The sequence below is a fragment of the Anarhichas minor genome, unplaced genomic scaffold (genome assembly GCF_050575085.1).
Source record: "Anarhichas minor isolate MPS153535 unplaced genomic scaffold, ASM5057508v1 ptg000038l, whole genome shotgun sequence".
In the NCBI taxonomy this organism is placed as follows: Eukaryota; Metazoa; Chordata; class Actinopteri; order Perciformes; family Anarhichadidae; genus Anarhichas; species Anarhichas minor.
In genome coordinates, this window is record NW_027466484.1 from 2,892,501 (window position 1) to 2,911,986 (window position 19,486).

General features: G+C 46.1%; 1 protein-coding gene across 2 annotated transcripts in view; it reads right to left on the bottom strand.

Moving 5' to 3' along the window:
* Window positions 1-19,486, bottom strand: part of heatr5a (HEAT repeat containing 5a) — a 29,415-nt gene extending 9,929 nt beyond the window's left edge. Inside the window, exons 1-26 of one of the 2 annotated variants that reach the window (XM_076107420.1) lie at window positions 19,343-19,486; window positions 18,273-18,328; window positions 17,863-18,074; window positions 17,560-17,771; window positions 17,370-17,478; window positions 17,051-17,200; window positions 16,479-16,650; window positions 16,043-16,206; window positions 15,606-15,855; window positions 13,262-13,417; window positions 11,014-11,261; window positions 10,830-10,941; window positions 10,600-10,752; window positions 9,923-10,022; window positions 9,647-9,756; window positions 9,275-9,444; window positions 9,024-9,187; window positions 6,842-6,947; window positions 6,546-6,736; window positions 5,324-5,483; window positions 4,938-5,127; window positions 4,000-4,169; window positions 3,319-3,345; window positions 2,051-2,195; window positions 955-1,137; window positions 8-247 (exon numbers count right to left, since the gene is read on the bottom strand). In XM_076107420.1, coding sequence (XP_075963535.1) covers window positions 8-247; window positions 955-1,137; window positions 2,051-2,195; window positions 3,319-3,345; window positions 4,000-4,169; window positions 4,938-5,127; window positions 5,324-5,483; window positions 6,546-6,736; window positions 6,842-6,947; window positions 9,024-9,187; window positions 9,275-9,444; window positions 9,647-9,756; window positions 9,923-10,022; window positions 10,600-10,752; window positions 10,830-10,941; window positions 11,014-11,261; window positions 13,262-13,417; window positions 15,606-15,855; window positions 16,043-16,206; window positions 16,479-16,650; window positions 17,051-17,200; window positions 17,370-17,478; window positions 17,560-17,771; window positions 17,863-17,988 — 3,808 coding nt within the window. In that variant the 5' untranslated portion in view covers window positions 17,989-18,074; window positions 18,273-18,328; window positions 19,343-19,486. The remainder of the gene's footprint in view (window positions 1-7; window positions 248-954; window positions 1,138-2,050; window positions 2,196-3,318; window positions 3,346-3,999; window positions 4,170-4,937; window positions 5,128-5,323; window positions 5,484-6,545; window positions 6,737-6,841; window positions 6,948-9,023; window positions 9,188-9,274; window positions 9,445-9,646; window positions 9,757-9,922; window positions 10,023-10,599; window positions 10,753-10,829; window positions 10,942-11,013; window positions 11,262-13,261; window positions 13,418-15,605; window positions 15,856-16,042; window positions 16,207-16,478; window positions 16,651-17,050; window positions 17,201-17,369; window positions 17,479-17,559; window positions 17,772-17,862; window positions 18,075-18,272; window positions 18,329-19,342) is intronic. The other variant, XM_076107419.1, reaches the window with a different exon arrangement.

Consider the following 19,486-nt stretch of genomic DNA (forward strand, 5'->3'; position numbering starts at 1 on the left):
GTCTTACCGGTGGACTCGTGCAGGCGTCGCTCCTGAGCCAGCGCAATGTCGAAGTGCGCCGGGTCGGCGGTCTCACACTGAGCAATGATGCGACACACACACTCCATGGCGAAGCGGCGCGTGGCCCAGCGGAGCGCCGTGAACGGGCCGCCGGACTCCGACCGAGCCTTGAACGCGGAGGAGTCGTCGTCTCTGGCGGGGTCCGCCTCCTCGTCCTCCTGCCTCGCCTCAACCGGAGTCCGACAGTCTGAAGAGAAGTCAGGAAAGGGAGTCGATTCCTGAGCTTAGAAACTCAAGGTCCACTTACTACCTTTACCGGAGCTTTAAACAGCATCTCAGGGTCTTCATCACTCTCATCTATTGTCCCCGTAGTTTCCAAAATCTCCAAACTTCATAAGATCACAACTAAGTAGGCGCCTTCTGCTGATGAAGACCATGAGACGTGGTTAAAAGCTCTCGAAAACGTACGCAGATGGAATTCAGATTTATTGTTGTTGTTTCTGTTTTTGACCTGGACAAGACATTTCAAGTTGCTACTTGAGGTTTGGAGTCCTTAATTGTAAATTAATGACAAAAGGTTTGTCAAAATTAAAAGGAGGTCACACTTTCACCTCCTTTTTTACTTTTGAACCTATTTAAAAAAAACTATTTACGCATTAATGAGTTCAAATCAAACATTGTTTCTGGAAGAGAATACTTTATATCGACCTCAGACCCTCAACTACTAAACAGTTTTTAGATATTATATTATCTTTTGAATTCGTTAATTCATTTAATCTAGTTACCTACACATTTGGACTTCTAGTTTTAAATAATGTGATGTCGGAAACAATAAGATGAATCATACAAACATTCAAATACATCGTGTCGGTCGTACAAACCGTCACCAGGTCAGTTAAACTGACATGAAGTCAGATGATCTGATAATTAGTATACGTGACGTGTTGAACACACCGGTGGTCGCAGAAAGGACGTCCTTGCAGAGTTTGAGCCAGTGTCCCAGTTTGCCGCTGGTGGCGCTGGACGCCATCATGTGGACCAGAGTCTCCTGGATGTCCCTCCTCAGACCGGGATCTGACTCCCGGTCCAACAGAGTGAACAGGGCTCCTTCCAGACCCACCTCCTTTATGGTGACGTCTGCAGAGGGAGGAAGAGGAGGGTTAGGACGAACATGTGAAGAAGTAAAACACGAGGAAAACCAGAATATATGATGTAATGCTTTATAAAGTCTAATAGTTAAACTTCAGAATTAAACAATAATGAAGGTCTCTCTGTCTAGATTTAAAGGTCCAGCGTGTAGCAGAAATGGAATATAATAATAATAATAATAATAATAATAATGTTCTTTCGTGATAATAAGAATCGTTGTTTTGGTTACCTTAGAATGAGCCGTTTATATCCACATACGGAGCCGGCCGCCATGTTTCTACAGAAGCCCAGAAGGGACAAACCAAACACCGACTCTAGAGAGAAGTTTCAGTTGGTTGCAATCTGCAACCTCACCACTAGATGGTGCCAGGTCCTCCACACTGTACCTTTAAGATCAGTGGACGCTTTTAAAAAACAGCTCACCTGTTCGGACTTCCCTTTGTGTGATGTTTGATCGGCTCTTATTTCGATTTATTTCGATTTTCTTTAGGTCTGTATTCATGTTAGTCACCATATTTCCTTTGTGAGGCACTTCGTGACATTCTGCTCTTGAAGGTGTTACTACAATAATATAATACTGTTATATATAATATAATATATAATATAATAATGTTAATAACTTATTTGAAATGTTGTGATTTCTGGGTTTGGAAGAGTTGAAATAAATGTAAGAGGTCATTAGACAAATGAATCACAACTATCACACCGTTATACTGTTTGTTTGGTTAAATCTTTGCATTATTGTTTAGTTAGTTCATTGAATATTATTCTATTTTATTGTATATATTGTGCATTTTTATATTTCATATGTTTACTCTGTTGTTTTTATTGCTTTACCTGTATTTATAAATCTATGTAATTAAGTTCAGTATTGTTTCTTCAAACAAAACGTCCGTCTCACCCAGCTGCGTGTTGTCTCGTCTGGGCAGCTCTTTGACGAGAGTCACAGCGTGTTCACAAACCTCCAGAGCTTCACGCTGGACCAGCTGACGCAGACACGACACCACCGACCCACGTAGACACAGGTAGGAACTACACAGGTGAGCCTGAGAGAGAGAGAGACACAGAGACACAGAGACACACACACACACACACAGGAGTCAACAGCAGAACTCCATCAACAGGTCTCATCAGAGGAAACATGCAGCTTCACAGTGTTTCCTCCAGACTCACAAACTAAACTTTGTTCACATTGAAGTGTGTATGAAGAACTGTGGATATATTTTAAACACCTCAAAGATTCTACATCAGTTATATTTTAGGATATTTTCTGTTCTCGTCAAACACACCAGACTTCATTCATAAAAGCAGTGATTTGACCTCAGAACTCAGGAGCTTCTGGTCTCTCGTTGCCTCCATCGGTTAGTTAGTTGGTGTCATTGAGTGACTTTGGTGTTTTAAAGCGTTAGTTCACATTCATTAAAGTCTTGTTCATCAAAGCCTTTTCATTTCATTGAGAGTGTTTGTAGAAATTGATTTTAGAACTATTACTTTATATTCTGGAGGAGACATTACTGAGCAACTACACTCAGGAACAGAGGGAGGAGCTGAAACAGCTTTATATTCAGGATTTAAACTCAGATACTCGTGGAACCGTCTCTTCAAGGCTTCACATAATGAGCATTCCCAAATGTTCCCAAAACTCAAGGTGATGTTCAAGTTTTAAAAAAACGAACACAAAAACATTCTCACAACGTAGAAGATCTTTCTGCATAAAAAAACAATGTATTGATTATCAAAACATTCTGTACATTATCAAGAAACCGAAGCAGTAACAGCACATTATTCTGTGTAGAATAATAATAATGTGGTCACGTTGTTGTGATGTCATGATGATGAGCTGAGAGATCATTTCACATTCATGGATCAGATTAACAGGATGAATTTTAATCATAAATAACACATTCAATTCACTTTTTTCTGGAGGAAACACAGACACAAAAACAGCCAGCAGGAAGCAACACGGTGGTGTTATTGAGTTAGCCGTCAGTCTGCAAAGCAAACTATGTGAAAGTAAACTGCAACAGAAAAAACGTTAACCAACAACAGTGAGTTAATACGATACCAAACAAAGGAAGATGTTAAAAACAGCAGAGTGTTGAGGGAGAACCACGCTGAAAATAAAAGTGAGACAAACAGCAGCTTCAGGCCTTTTGAGAGAAAACCTACCAACATGGAATAATCCAACAAGATCTCCTGCAAGACACAACACAGGGTCAAAACACACTCACAGCTTACTGTGTAGGAGTTCAGGTGTAGTTTATGTGTAGTCCAGGTGTCGTCAAGAGGTTCAGGTGTAGTTTATGTGTAGTTCAGGTGTAGTTTATGTGTAGTTCAGGTGTAGTTTATGTGTAGTCAAGTGGTTCAGGTGTAGTTTATGTGTAGTCCAGGTGTAGTCAAGAGGTTCAGGTGTAGTTATGTGTAGTTCAGGTGTAGTTTATGTGTAGTCAAGTGGTTCAGGTGTAGTTCAGGTGTAGTCAAGTGGTTCAGGTGTAGTTTATGTGTTGTTCAGGTGTAGTGAGGTAGTTCAGGTGGAGTTTATGTGTAGTTCAGATGTAGTGAGGTGGTTCAGGTGTAGTTCAGGTGTAGTTTATGTGTAGTCAAGTGGTTCAGGTGTAGTTCAGGTGTAGTGAGGTAGTTCAGGTGTAGTTTATGTGTAGTTCAGGTGTAGTGAGGTGGTTCAGGTGTAGTTTATGTGTAGTAAGGTGTAGTTTATGTGTCGTGAGGTGGCGTTTATGTGTAGTTCAGGTGGAGTTTATGTGTAGTCAAGTGGTTCAGGTGTAGTTTATGTGTAGTGAGGTAGTTCAGGTGTAGTTCATGTGTAGTTCAGGTGTAGTCAGGAGTACTTACACAGAGTGCAGGTACTAGGCTGGCCAGGTTGATGTGTGGAGGTGAGAACATGTGCAGCTGCTGCAGACAGGAAATGGATCTGGCCTGAACCAGAGAGTCTGGAAAGTCCTGCATCACCTCACATCCCACCAGACAGGTGGAGCGCAGACCGGATACTGCTGCACCTTCACCTGATGGACACAACACATCATTCACCTGTTACACCTTCACCTGATGGACAACACATCATTCACCTGTTACACCTTCACCTGATGGACAACACATCATTCACCTGTTACACCTTCACCTGATGGACAACACATCATTCACCTGTTACACCTTCACCTGATGGACACACATCATTCACCTGTTACACCTTCACCTGATGGACAACACATCATTCACCTGTTACACCTTCACCTGATGGACACAACACATCATTCACCTGTTACACCTTCACCTGATGGACAACACATCATTCACCTGTTACACCTTCACCTGATGGACAACACATCATTCACCTGTTACACCTTCACCTGATGGACACACATCATTCACCTGTTACACCTTCACCTGATGGACACACATCATTCACCTGTTACACCTTCACCTGATGGACACAACACATCATTCACACCTGTTACACCTTCACCTGATGGACACAACACATCATTCACCTGTTACACCTTCACCTGATGGACACAACACATCATTCACACCTGTTACACCTTCACCTGATGGACACAACACATCATTCACCTGTTACACCTTCACCTGATGGACACAACACATCATTCACACCTGTTACACCTTCACCTGATGGACACAACACATCATTCACCTGTTACACCTTCACCTGATGGACAACACATCATTCACCTGTTACACCTTCACCTGATGGACACACATTCACCTGTTACACTTTCACCTGATGGACACAGGTGTGAGGCGGGCGGTACCTTGCAGGTCGGGGCCCAGGCAGGTGATGAGGGCGTGCAGGCAGCGTCCCAGGCTGTGGTGCACCTCTGGGTGGGTGGGCGGAGCCGACAGCAGCAGCCGGAGCACCAGGTTGAAGGACGGCTCGGCGTGAGCGCGGTACAGACCGCCAGACAGGTCGACAACCAGAGACAGACTGTGGAGAGACCAGGTCTGCAACACACACACACGCACGCACGCACGCACGCATTTTGGGGTTAAGTGTTTTGCTCAAGGACACATCGAGATGCGACTAGTGGAGCCGGGGATCGAACCGCCGAACCTCTGATTGAAGGACGGCCCTGCTCTCCACTTAGCCAAAGTCGCCTGCGACTGTGTTCTGCGTGTGTGTATGTGTGTGCGTGTGTACCTGGACCTCAGGTGAGGTGCTGTCCTGGCTCAGAGTGAACAGGACTCCCAGACAGGTGGACAGGTGTTGAGGTGAGCCGATTCCTCCGGTGTAGCGGTGCAGCGCCCCTAGAGCCAGAGAGAAGCCGCTGCGAGACGCCGCGTCACGAGCCGTCTTCAGCCTGAGAGACGTGAAGAGGAGTTTAACGAACTGTTTGTGTTCATATTGTTCATATTGTTTACTATTACAGTCCTACAAATGACCCACGTAGCACAGAACTCCAGCAGGAAGGATTTTGTATATCGTTGTTTTTTTCTTGAAGCTAGTAATTAAAATATCACATAACATTGTTTCGGACTTTCAGGTGTGAAAAAGTATTATATATATTTTTAGACCAAATAACAAAAACACTTCAACCTGACCAGGTTATGTATATATATATATATATATACACACATGTATATATATATACATGTATATATATATATACACACACATGTATATATATATACATGTATATATATATATACACATGTATATATATATATATACACATATATATATATATATACATACATATGTATATATATATATATATACATACATACATACATACATACATATGTATATATATATATACATACATATGTATATACATATATATATACGTATATATATATATACATATATATACGTATATATATATATATACATATATATACGTATATATATATATACATATATATACGTATATATATATATACATATATATACGTATATATATACATATATATATATACATACATATATATATATACATATGTATATATATATACGTATATATATATACATATATATATATATATATACATATATATATATACATATGTATATATATATACGTATATATATATACATATGTATATATATATATACGTATGTATATATATATACGTATATATATATACATATGTATATATATATATACGTATATATATATACATATATACATATATACACGTATATATATACATATATACATATATACATATATATACGTATATATATACATATATACATATATACATATATATACGTATATATATACATATATACATATATACATATATATACGTATATATATACATATATACATATATACATATATATGTAGAGCTCTCCGGCAGTGAGAGTCCACTCCTCTCCTCTGATTGGTTGTATATGAGCGTTAGGCTCCGCCCACCTGTCTAAGCAGAGCTGTGACACAGACACAGTGAAGTTTGGGTCCCCGACCACCTGAACCAGCCGAGCTACACCTTCAGCAGCCAGACACCTGAGCAGAGGACTCAGGCTCCCCAGGGCCGCCCACAGGAGGAGCAGGGCCGGGGGGCGCACCTCCTCGGGCACCAGGAGGCCCCGAACACCGGCCTGGTGCTGAGGAAGAGGAGGAGGAGGAGGACACGGTTATGTACTACTACTACTACTACAAACACACAGTGTTCAGGAGACATCCTGGTACAGGTGATAGTGGTGCAGTACCTTGAGCAGACTGCAGAGAGCAGCACACACGTGAGTCTGGACCGTCTGCTGTCGTTGACCCTTCAGCTGGTTCACTGATTCTACAAACTGCTCCAGGATCTTCACCCTGAGGAGGACCAGCAAAGACCTCATCCACTGGTTTACAAAGATGGGTTGACCTGCACTGGTTAACCTGTTCTAGTTGACCAGTACTGGCTGACCTGCACTGGTTGACCTGTTCTAGTTGACCAGTACTAGCTGACCTGCACTGGTTGACCTGTTCTAGTTGACCAGTACTAGCTGACCTGTTCTAGTTGACCAGCACTAGCTGACCTGCACTGGTTGACCTGTTCTAGTTGACCAGCACTAGCTGACCTGCACTGGTTGACCTGTTCTAGTTGACCAGCACTAGCTGACCTGCACTGGTTAACCTGTTCTAGTTGACCAGTACTAGCTGACCTGTTCTAGTTGACCAGGACTAGCTGACCTGCACGGTTGACCTGCACTGGTTAACCTGTACTAGTTGACCAGTACTAGCTGACCTGCACTGGTTGACCTGTTCTAGTTGACCAGTACTAGCTGACCTGCACTGGTTGACCTGTTCTAGTTGACCAGTACTAGCTGACCTGTTCTAGTTGACCTGCACTGGTTGACCTGTTCTAGTTGACCAGCACTAGCTGACCTGCACTGGTTAACCTGTTCTAGTTGACCAGTACTAGCTGACCTGCACTGGTTGACCTGTTCTAGTTGACCAGCACTAGCTGACCTGCACTGGTTGACCTGTTCTAGTTGACCAGGACTAGCTGACCTGCACGGTTGACCTGCACTGGTTAACCTGTACTAGTTGACCAGTACTAGCTGACCTGCACTGGTTAACCTGTTCTAGTTGACCAGTACTAGCTGACCTGCACTGGTTGACCTGCACAGTTGACCTGTTCTAGTTGACCAGCACTAGCTGACCTGCACGGTTGACCTGCACTGGTTAACCTGTACTAGTTGACCAGTACTAGCTGACCTGCACTGGTTGACCTGTTCTAGTTGACCAGCACTAGCTGACCTGCACTGGTTGACCTGCACGGTTGACCTGTTCTAGTTGACCAGCACTAGCTGACCTGCACTGGTTGACCTGTTCTAGTTGACCAGCACCAGCTGACCTGCACTGGTTGACCTGTTCTAGTTGACCAGCACTAGCTGACCTGCACTGGTTAACCTGTTCTAGTTGACCAGTACTAGCTCACCTGTTCTAGTTGACCAGGACTAGCTGACCTGCACGGTTGACCTGCACTGGTTAACCTGTACTAGTTGACCAGTACTAGCTGACCTGCACTGGTTGACCTGTTCTAGTTGACCAGTACTAGCTGACCTGTTCTAGTTGACCAGCACTAGCTGACCTGCACTGGTTGACCTGTTCTAGTTGAGCAGCACTAGCTGACCTGCACTGGTTAACCTGTTCTAGTTGACCAGTACTAGCTGACCTGCTCTGGTTGACCTGTTCTAGTTGACCAGCACTAGCTGACCTGCACTGGTTGACCTGTTCTAGTTGACCAGTACTAGCTGACCTGCACGGTTGACCTGCACTGGTTAACCTGTACTAGTTGACCAGTACTAGCTGACCTGCACTGGTTAACCTGTTCTAGTTGACCAGTACTAGCTGACCTGCACTGGTTGACCTGCACGGTTGACCTGTTCTAGTTGACCAGCACTAGCTGACCTGCACGGTTGACCTGCACTGGTTAACCTGTACTAGTTGACCAGTACTAGCTGACCTGCACTGGTTAACCTGTTCTAGTTGACCAGTACTAGCTGACCTGTTCTAGTTGACCAGCACTAGCTGACCTGCACGGTTGACCTGCACTGGTTAACCTGTACTAGTTGACCAGTACTAGCTGACCTGCACTGGTTGACCTGTTCTAGTTGACCAGCACTAGCTGACCTGCACGGTTGACCTGTTCTAGTTGACCAGCACTAGCTGACCTGCACGGTTGACCTGTTCTAGTTGACCAGCACTAGCTGACCTGCACTGGTCGACCTGCACGGTTGACCTGTTCTAGTTGACCAGCACTAGCTGACCTGCACGGTTGACCTGCACTGGTTAACCTGTTCTAGTTGACCAGTGCTAGCTGACCTGCACTGGTTGACCTGCACTAGCTGATCTGCACTGGTTGACCTGCACTGGTTAACCTGTACTAGTTATCTCAGTTACCTCTGAGCAGAGATGACGTGGGGGTAAAGCGTTCCGAAGAGTCGGACGGCGGCGGCGGTGAGAGCGACGGGAGGAGGAAGAGGAGCAGGAGCTTCATCGCTCGTCTCACACAGACTGAAGACGTCGTTGTCCAGCGAGGCTCCTCCCACACTGCTGCCGTGGAGCTACACACACACACACACACACACACACACACGTCACCACAGAGTTCTGTGCCGTATACAGTTAGCATCCCGCTAGCATCCCGTCACCTGCTCCTCGATGTATCGGTGGTCGGTGGCGTGGAGGGCGGGGCCGACCAGCTGCAGGTCGTCCTGGTGACAGAGGGGGGGCAGCAGGGTGAGCTCTGAACAGGGCTGGTTGAGGTTGTCCTGACCGGACAGATCTGAGACCAGCTGGTTCATCACCAAACCAAAACTCTCTGCAGGAGGAGGAGAGGAAGAACTGAACACACAGGAACTCAAGAAAGACACGGGGAAACATTACAGTATTTTATTATAACAAAAGAAGTGAGAAAAACACAAGACAAGAAAATAAAACATGAAAGATCTGAAGGGAAAAAACAAAAAGGAAGGAAAGAAAGAAAGACAGAAGAAGAGAGAGAGAAGGAGGTGTGTAGTTACCTTGGTAGGTGTGAGGAGGCAGCAGAGCGAGCAGCTCATAGACCCTCAGTCTGTAGACCAGAGACCAGCTGAAAACTGAACCTCCATAAGACCGGAGGAGAGACGGCAGTCTGGAGAGAGACACACACACACACACACACACACACACACACACACACACACACACACACACACACACACACACACACACACACACACACACACACACACACACACACACACGTCTCAGGTATATATCAGGTTCTGGTTCTGAGTGTGTTATCTGGTGGGACTTACCTGGTGAGCAGAGCCACAGCACAGACCAATGGGGTGAGCAGACGGTTGATGATGTCATCGGTGACCAGATCCCTGCAGTGCAGCAGCAGGTTCTTCATGGCTGCTCAGACACAACAACACAACACGATGTATTAGTGATTTACAGGTTTACAGGTGAGTTAATGTCCTCTAATCAATACTTTAAAGTGGATTTTTCAACCTGGACTCGATTTGGCCTTCGCCATCTTGTTTTTTATAACCAGTGAACAGGAAGTGACCATATCAGGACTGAGGAGGAGTGACGTAGAGACGACGTATACGTCTCTGGTACAGACCTGTCAATCACTGTGTAGCCCCGCCCTAAAGCATCCCCTGCTTTATGGTCTGTTTGACTCTAAATGGACCATAATGTACTAAATGAACATCATGCTGTATTGAAGAAGACTTGAAACTAGAGATTGAGACCATAAACTCATGTTTACAATGTTTACTGAGGTAATAAATCAAGAGAGAAGTAGAGTCATTTTCTCATAGACTTCTATACAACCAGAGGAGTCGCCCCCTGGTGGACATTAGAGAGAATGCAGCTTTAACACGTGAAGCTTTGGATTCACGTAAGGAACCGGAGGTTTGTCTCCTGGTATATTATGAGTAATTCTTCACAGGCAGACAGACAGACAGGTGTTGGGCACACTGACCACTGAGCGCCCCAGCACGTCCCTCCAGCGTAACCTGCCACGTGAAGTAGTCCCCTCGTCGCAGCTCCATCTCCTGCTCCCTCAGAGAAGCAGGAAACACACAACGCCACAGGAGGAGGAGACGGGGGAGGTGGTGCTCCACAACAGCTGGGCCTGGACACACACACACAGATTAAAGACATCAGCTGTAGTGCTAGTGTGTCTACAAGCTGTTGTCAATAAAGTTTTACCTAAAGTGATGAAAGAGGAGATGAGCAGCCAGCCGGTCTGAGTCCTCTGAAGAGAGATACGACTGTTCTGAGAGGCTGAACGCAGGAGGTCTTCAGCCAGAGACAGAACCACCTGTACACACATACACACACATATAACACACACATATATATCACACGCACGCACGGCGCATGTTTTACCCACCGTGCCTCTGGAGTGTGGTATTCCCAGGGGGCAGTGCTGCACCGCGGCCACCAGGGCGGCGACGGCGGCCCCGTACCCGACCACGGCCTCGGGGGAGGACTTCAGCGCCACCAGCCGCTCGGTGCAGCGGTCCAGCAGAGAGGAACACTGAGACGGCACCGCGACGGCAACGCAGCGGAGACACCAGGCAGCAGCCAGAGAGGAGGAGGACGGGTGGAGGAGGACGGAGATCACCGTGTCCACCAGGGCTGAGGGGAGGAGAAACAACACATCAGACCAGGAGGAGGAGGAAGAAGTGGGAGAGGACGAGGAGGAGGACGGAGATCACCGTGTCCCAGGGTTCATACACATTTTGACCAATTGATTTCCATGACTTTTCCATGACTTTAAACCAAATTTCCATGACCAAACATTTTGTGAAATCTCGGTGTATACATGAAAAAGTGAGAAAATGTATTTAAACTAACAATGAGAATTCCAAAGCATCCAGTCTACCTTAAATGACACAAACGAATGAGAGATAATAGTTTGATTAAAAGAATAAACATTTATAAATATACTCTGGTTGACACTGACACATCAATAAGAGCTTTAGTAGGTAGCAGCATCCAGCTAGTGCACATGTTGCTTTCCCTTTTGTAGTGCAAATTATTCATTGAACCCTGTTACTGTACGGCTTCATATTAACTTCCACTGTTACTGTACAGCTGTTAGAATTGTGGCCTATCTTCTATTTGCAATTAATATGCATTCAATCCAGTTCAATTATTTAAATGAAAATGATAATCTACTCTGGCTAAAGTAGCTTATCAAGAGTAAAATAATAGCTGTGATCTATACACACCTCTGCATTAGCAACCTGCTGAAATGAAGGTACAGGCACCTTAACCCTCTCATTACTTCAGGGTTCTTGAGAGCAACGTGGGACTGTTGGGACTGTTAGTACAGTGGCTGTGGTCATCACAGTGAACAGTGTGAACAGTGTGATGAGAGGACATGTGAGCCCTTGTTGCTGTAGTTCATCTCCTTGGAGCAGAGGCTGCATTTAGCATAGCCTGCCTTATCAATGTATTTAAAATACTGTAACAGCAGGAAGCTGTACTCACGTCTGTTTAGACCTCCACCTTTATCCAGGCCCAGCTCCACCTTTATCCAGGCCCAGCTCCACCTTTATCCAGGCCCAGCTCCACCTTTATCCAGGCCCAGCTCCACCTTTATCCAGGCCCACCTCCACCTTTATCCAGGCCCAGCTCCACTCATATCTCAGCCCTGCGTCAAGCTGCGCTACAAATAGCCTCCTCTCCCTGAAGCTCTCTGACCTCATCATCTCATCAGTATCTGGGCCTCATGTTTCGTGGTCATAAAAGTTATTCTGACCACGAAATCATCCTCATTCTACTTTGAGTTAAACAAAACAACCTGCAACCAGATGCGCTGGTGTTCCGGTTTAACGTTAATGAGTGACCGCGTGAACTGAACCGGAACACGGGGGGGCTGCATGTTTCATCACGTTACGTTTTTTCCTTCTAAATCGCGATAATGATGAACGTTAACAGTCGACAAAGTTCCGCATGCAGTGGACGTTAACTTAACCCAGCAAGTATGAACGATAACGGAACATAACGTAACTCAAACTGTAACGGAGGGAAATGAAGATGCTGTAGACATCTGAACGCTGATTGGCCAAGACTCAACACATCAAAGATGTTCTATTGTGAAGATCACGACATCACATTTTCTCCTCGTCTCACTCCAATCTGAGAAACGCTGGCTGACAACTCAGCGTAAATGAACGACATGAAAATATGAATATAACAAATTTCCATGACTTTTCCAAAACTTTTGGGATTTTATTTTTTTCCATGACTTTTCCAGGCCTGGAAATAACCATTTTAAAATTCCATGACTTTTCCAGGTTTTCCATGACCGTACGAACCCTGGTGTCCACCAGGGCTGAGGGGAGGAGAAACAACACATCAGACCAGGAGGAGGAGGAGGAGGGAGATCACCGTGTCCACCAGGACTATAATAAACTTTGAATAGTTAATAAACTATTTTAAGCCTCGATTTGACTGCATTTACTTACAGAGGTGTTCGTCACACATGATGTGTTCAAGACGATAAATGGTGTAGTTAATGTTAATGTTAAAAGAAAACACGGTTTTAAACCTGTTCACCTCCTCTGATCCCAAACCTCCTCCTGAATCATTGGTAATGATGTGTGTGTGTGTGTGTGTGTGTGTCAGACCTGTGCTGCTGTCGGTGAGGAGGGGGGCGGCGGTGGATCCCAGTCCCTGAATGAGTCCTCCCAGTTCCAGCAGACAGCAGACCAGCACGTGTTGACTGGAAGAGACGTCTGCAGACGAAACTCTGGTCTCTACGTTCCCTTCAGTCAGAGCAGAGTCTAGAGAGAGAGACAGAGACAGAGAGAGGGAGACAGTGAGACAGAGACACAGAGAGAGAGACAGAGAGAAACAGAGAGACAGTGAGACAGAGAGACAGAGAGAGAGAGACAGAGAGACAGAGAGAGAGAGACAGAGAGAGAGAGACAGAGAGACAGAGAGAGAGACAGTGAGACAGAGAGGGAGACAGAGAGGGAGACAGAGAGACAGAGAGAGACAGAGAGACAGAGAGAGAGACAGAGAGACAGTGAGACAGAGAGAGACAGTGAGACAGAGAGACAGAGAGAGAGACAGTGAGACAGAGAGAGACAGAGAGGGAGACAGAGAGACAGAGAGAGAGAAAGAGAGTGAGACAGTGAGACAGAGACAGTGAGACAGAGAGACAGACAGAGAGAGACAGAGAGACAGACAGTGAGACAGAGAGAGAGACAGTGAGACAGAGAGAGACAGTGAGACAGAGAGACAGTGAGACAGAGAGACAGAGAGAGAGACAGTGAGACAGAGAGACAGAGAGAGAGACAGAGTGACAGAGAGAGAGACAGAGAGAGAGACAGTGAGACAGAGACAGAGAGAGAGACAGTGAGACAGAGAGACAGAGAGGGAGACAGAGAGACAGACAGAGAGGGAGACAGAGCGACAGAGAGAGAGACAGAGAGACAGAGCGGGAGACAGAGAGGGAGACAGAGAGACAGAGAGAGACAGAGAGGGAGACAGACAGAGAGGGAGACAGAGAGAGAGACAGAGAGAGAGACAGTGAGACAGAGAGAGACAGAGAGGGAGACAGAGAGGGAGACAGAGAGACAGAGAGGGAGACAGAGAGGGAGACAGTGAGACAGAGAGTGAGACAGAGAGACAGACAGAGAGAGACAGTGAGACAGAGAGAGACAGAGAGACAGAGAGGGAGACAGAGAGAGAGACAGAGAGGGAGACAGAGAGACAGAGAGAGAGACAGAGAGAGACAGAGAGAGAGACAGTGAGACAGAGAGAGACAGAGAGGGAGACAGAGAGAGAGACAGTGAGACAGAGAGACAGAGACAGAGAGAGAGACAGAGAGAGACAGAGAGGGAGACAGAGAGACAGACAGAGAGGGAGACAGAGCGACAGAGAGAGAGACAGAGCGGGAGACAGAGCGACAGAGAGAGAGACAGAGCGGGAGACAGAGAGGGAGACAGAGAGACAGAGAGGGAGACAGAGAGAGACAGAGAGGGAGACAGAGAGACAGACAGAGAGGGAGACAGAACGACAGAGAGAGAGACAGAGAGAGAGACAGAGAGACAGAGAGGGAGACAGAGAGGGAGACAGAGAGACAGAGAGGGAGACAGTGAGACAGAGAGGGAGACAGTGAGACAGAGAGAGAGACAGTGAGACAGAGAGACAGACAGAGAGAGACAGAGAGACAGAGAGAGAGACAGTGAGACAGAGAGACAGAGAGGGAGACAGAGAGGGAGACAGAGAGAGAGACAGAGAGGGAGACAGAGAGAGAGACAGAGAGAGACAGAGAGAGAGACAGTGAGACAGAGAGAGACAGAGAGACAGAGAGGGAGACAGAGAGAGACAGAGAGAGAGACAGAGAGACAGAGAGGGAGACAGAGAGAGACAGAGAGAGAGACAGTGAGACAGAGAGAGACAGAGACAGAGAGGGAGACAGAGAGAGAGACAGAGAGGGAGACAGAGAGACAGAGAGAGAGACAGAGAGAGACAGAGAGAGAGACAGTGAGACAGAGAGAGACAGAGAAACAGAGAGGGAGACAGAGAGAGACAGAGAGAGAGACAGAGAGACAGAGAGAGACAGAGAGAGAGACAGTGAGACAGAGAGAGACAGAGAGGGAGACAGAGAGAGACAGAGAGAGAGACAGAGAGACAGAGAGGGAGACAGAGAGAGACAGTGAGACAGAGAGAGACAGAGAGACAGAGAGGGAGACAGAGAGAGAGACAGAGAGGGAGACAGAGAGACAGAGAGAGAGACAGAGAGAGACAGAGAGAGAGACAGTGAGACAGAGAGAGACAGAGAAACAGAGAGGGAGACAGAGAGAGACAGAGAGAGAGACAGAGAGGGAGACAGAGAGACAGAGAGGGAGACAGAGAGACAGAGAGGGAGACAGAGAGAGACAGAGAGAGAGAGACAGACAGGTCAATCTACATGTCATGTGACCGTATCAACTCTTCTTCTTCTTCTCTCTCTCTGCTCACCGACGGCTCGTTGCTGTGTTGCCACAGCGGTACAGATGTGTTTGGCTGCGTTGGTCTGAGCCTTCTCCCCCAGCAGGGAGCTCACGGTGCTCCTCAGGATGAAGGAGACGCAGCGACGAGTCACCGCGGCGTCACCCGCCGTCTGAGTAGCTCTGAGGTGAGACGCCAACTCCATCAGGAGGGACAGAAGGACAGGGAAGTTCACCTCCAACCAGGAGGAGCCCAGGAGGGAGACGAAGAACACGCAGGACTGAGGAGGAGGAGAGGGGGGGAGGAGAGGAGGAGGAGGAAAAAGAGGAGAATCAGAATCAGAACCGCTTATTGTACGTTACACATACGAAGGTGAAGTCCCTCCATCTGTTAAAGCTCCTCTCATTGACACCTCTTTAATTATAATAAATAAAGAATAATAACTCGTCTCCTTCTCGCCTCCTTACCTGAGTGACTCCTATGCGGACCTCCTTGCTGACGGAGCTTGTCCCCTTCAGCATGTCTCCTCTGGCTCTGAGGAACCCCGCCCCCCCCCTCAGGAACCCCCCCGACAACAAATCCATCGCCTCCTCCAGGGAGCTCCGGCCCCGCCCACTCTGCCTGGGGACTGCTGGGAAAAAAACAAGAAGAAGAAAGATTTGTTGTCAGCGCCTCACATGTGAAGCATCTACGAGGTGTTTACGTTCTACTCGTGAGAACGACACGTGGTGAACAAATCATAGGTGAGCCCCCGTTGCTTCCTGCCTCTTTGTGCTAAGCTAGGCTAAAACACGGCTCCTTTAACAGGTTTTCTAAACCCGGGTTCTGTTTGTTTGTGGTTGTGGTTCTGTTTGTTTGTGGTTGTGGTTGTGATTGTGGTTCTGTTTGTGGTCCTGGTCTTACCGGTGGGCTGTCGTGGCTCCACAGCAGCAGCCAGCAGAGTCCCCAGCAGTCTGGAGACAGACACTCTGACGCTGTAGTTGGATCCATCCAAAGCTCTGAAGCACAGAGTGGACACGTTCTCCAGCTCACTGGTCCACAGGAACACCGCCTCCCTCTGGAGCTCCAGGAGACACTGAAGAGGAACCAAAGAGAATCTGGATCAGATCTGCATCCAGTGAACAGGAAGTGACCATATCTGGACTGAGGAGGAGTGACGTAGAGACGCCGTATACGTCTCTGGTCAATCACTGGTTAGTGATTACTTAGTGACTACTTAGTTAGTGACTACTAATCACCGTGTAGCCCCGCCCTAAAGCATCCCCTGCTTTATGGTCTGTTTGACTCTAAATGGACCATAATGTACTAAATGAACATCATGCTGTATTGAAGAAGACTTGAAACTAGAGATTGAGACCATAAACTCATGTTTACAATGTTTACTGAGGTAATAAATCAAGAGAGAAGTAGAGTCATTTTCTCGTAGACTTCTATACAACCAGAGGAGTCGCCCCCTGGTGGCCGCTGGTTGTTACCTCGGCGGCTGCTCGGCGTACGGCCATGGATCGGTCCGCCAGACAGGTCCTCGCCGCCTTGTAGACGTCACGGTGACACGGCGCGGCGCTGACGCCCAGACCTCTCAGGATCTTCTCCAGACTCCTCATGGTCTCATAGCGACCCTGAGACTGAGGGAGGAAGAGGAGGAGGAGGAAGAGTCACCGGTTACATCCACAGGAAGTCCACCACATTCACACCTCAAATAAAAGGCCTGAACTACTTCCTATCACTAGAATAAAGAAGAAGAAGAAGAGGAGTAGGAGGAGGAAGAAGAGAAACCAGACAGGAGCCTCAGACCTCAGCGCTCTTCATGGCCTTCAGCAGGTTCATCAGAGTCTCTTTGAAGGAGCCGAGCAGCAGCCGACCGAGCTGCTCAAACACAGACCCCAGAACAGTGATGGCCGCCCTGAAACACATCAACACAACTCATCAACGTCACGACTGCAGTCTGGAGTCTCAGCTGTTCCTCGAACACATCCGGACTCACAGTCGGGTGGGGAGTCCCGACGGAGAGTCGTCTCTGCTGCGGATGATGTCATTGCACCTGTCCACCAATAGGCTGGCGGTAACGGGGTCTCCCAGGCGGTACAGCAGGGCCAGGCAGTGGGCCAGCAGCCGGCGGGTCGGCGGGCCGGGGGAGCCGATCAGAACGCCCGAAAGCTGCTCGGTCAGGCGCCGCTGGTTGTGTCTGACGTCGGCCTGGAGGGGATGACAAACATTGTGATGTCACGAGTCATGTGATGGTGATGTCACGAGTCATGTGACCTCTTTAATAACCTGCAGCTCTCACCCGCTCAGCAGCAGGAAGCAGCTTCTTCAGGTGGTTCAGCCACTCAAAGACGAACGCCGCCCTCTGGTGGTCACCCAGCTGACTGCACGCCTCCTCATTCAGCAGGAGGCTGTGGGCTCGCTCCATCGTTGACCTCCTCTGGTTCTCCTCCTCGTCCTCCTCCCCTCAGTGAGGGAGAGATCTCCTGTCCTGCTCTGTCATTCTTCTGAATCCTGTCAGACACAGAGAGGAGGAATAAAAACTGGAAACAGGAAACTACCTTCATCATTCAGAGCTTTGCTCTCTTGTATTATTTCACAGACAGACATGTGACTCGTGAGCTGAGTGGTGATTGGTCGGTTTGTCCCTTTAAAACTTCACTGTCTCCTTCATGCTGCATTCAAGTGTCGTCCTGAAGGATAAAAACCAACCTGGCAACAACAAGACGTGTTTAAAGGAAACAGAACTGTCTTTGTGTCCCGTTGAGCTGACGGAGCGGACAGAAGGAGGAGGAGGAGGAGAGAAGCAGCTCATTAATTATTCAACATCTCATATCCGTTTCCTCTGAAAACCTCTAAAAATAACATCTGTCCACAGAAGACAATGTGTGTGTGTGTGTGTATTCTGTGTGTGTGTGTGAGAGCTAAATATATCAGAAGTATATTAATAACCTGTTCAGTATTTAATAATAAACATGAATCTGCTCTAAATTAAATATAAAAGATCAAAGTGAGTCTTTAAATATCAAACAGGATGTTTAAGATGATCTGAGACGTTTATGAGATAAAGAATAATAAATAAATAAATAATGACTCGCTAAAGTTTACAAAGAGTCCAAACAGGAAGAACAGAAGTCATTAAATATTATTGTATTAAATGTTTTAAAATTAAAGAGGTATTTAACACTTCATCTGTATTAGTAAAACTTCCTTTTTAAATATCAGATACTTTTCCTGCCACATTGTATTGCTTGTATCCCTTCTTTATACTGTTGTTTAAACATTATAATATATATATTTATATATTAATATCATTAATATATATTATAATAATTAATATATCACTTTACCTAAATTCTTTATACTGTTTAAACATTACACATTATGTATATATTACAGATTATTCTGTTAGATTGTAATATATGTATATATATATATATATAAATATATAATATATTTAACAGTTAATAGTATTTTATTTTATATATAATATAGTCTGTTTGTATTTTCTGATATTGTTTAATGTATTTTGTAGTAACTTAGTTATCTGAGGACTAACATGACAACAGAAACACATTAAAATATATTTAGCGTCACTTATAGTTCTATTAGCTCGTGAGCTGGTTTATTCAAACCTGCAGTGTGACGTAGTTTTAGTCTCGTGACATAAAACATAATTTATGTTTTAAACCAGCCTGTTAGCATCGGTGGCTAACCGGGTTAGCTCACGTTCAGAGTTTGTTTACAGACAAATAACGAGATAAAAACGGGACTTTTTTTACCTGCTGGTTTCCGTTAAAATCCGGTAACGCGAACGGAAAAGTGTCGGTTAGAAAAGAAGCGAGCAGAAAGTTTATTTCCGTTTATTTTGATGCACTTAACGTCACCGTCAGAAACGAGCAGCGGAGAGTCGCCGACAAGTCAGC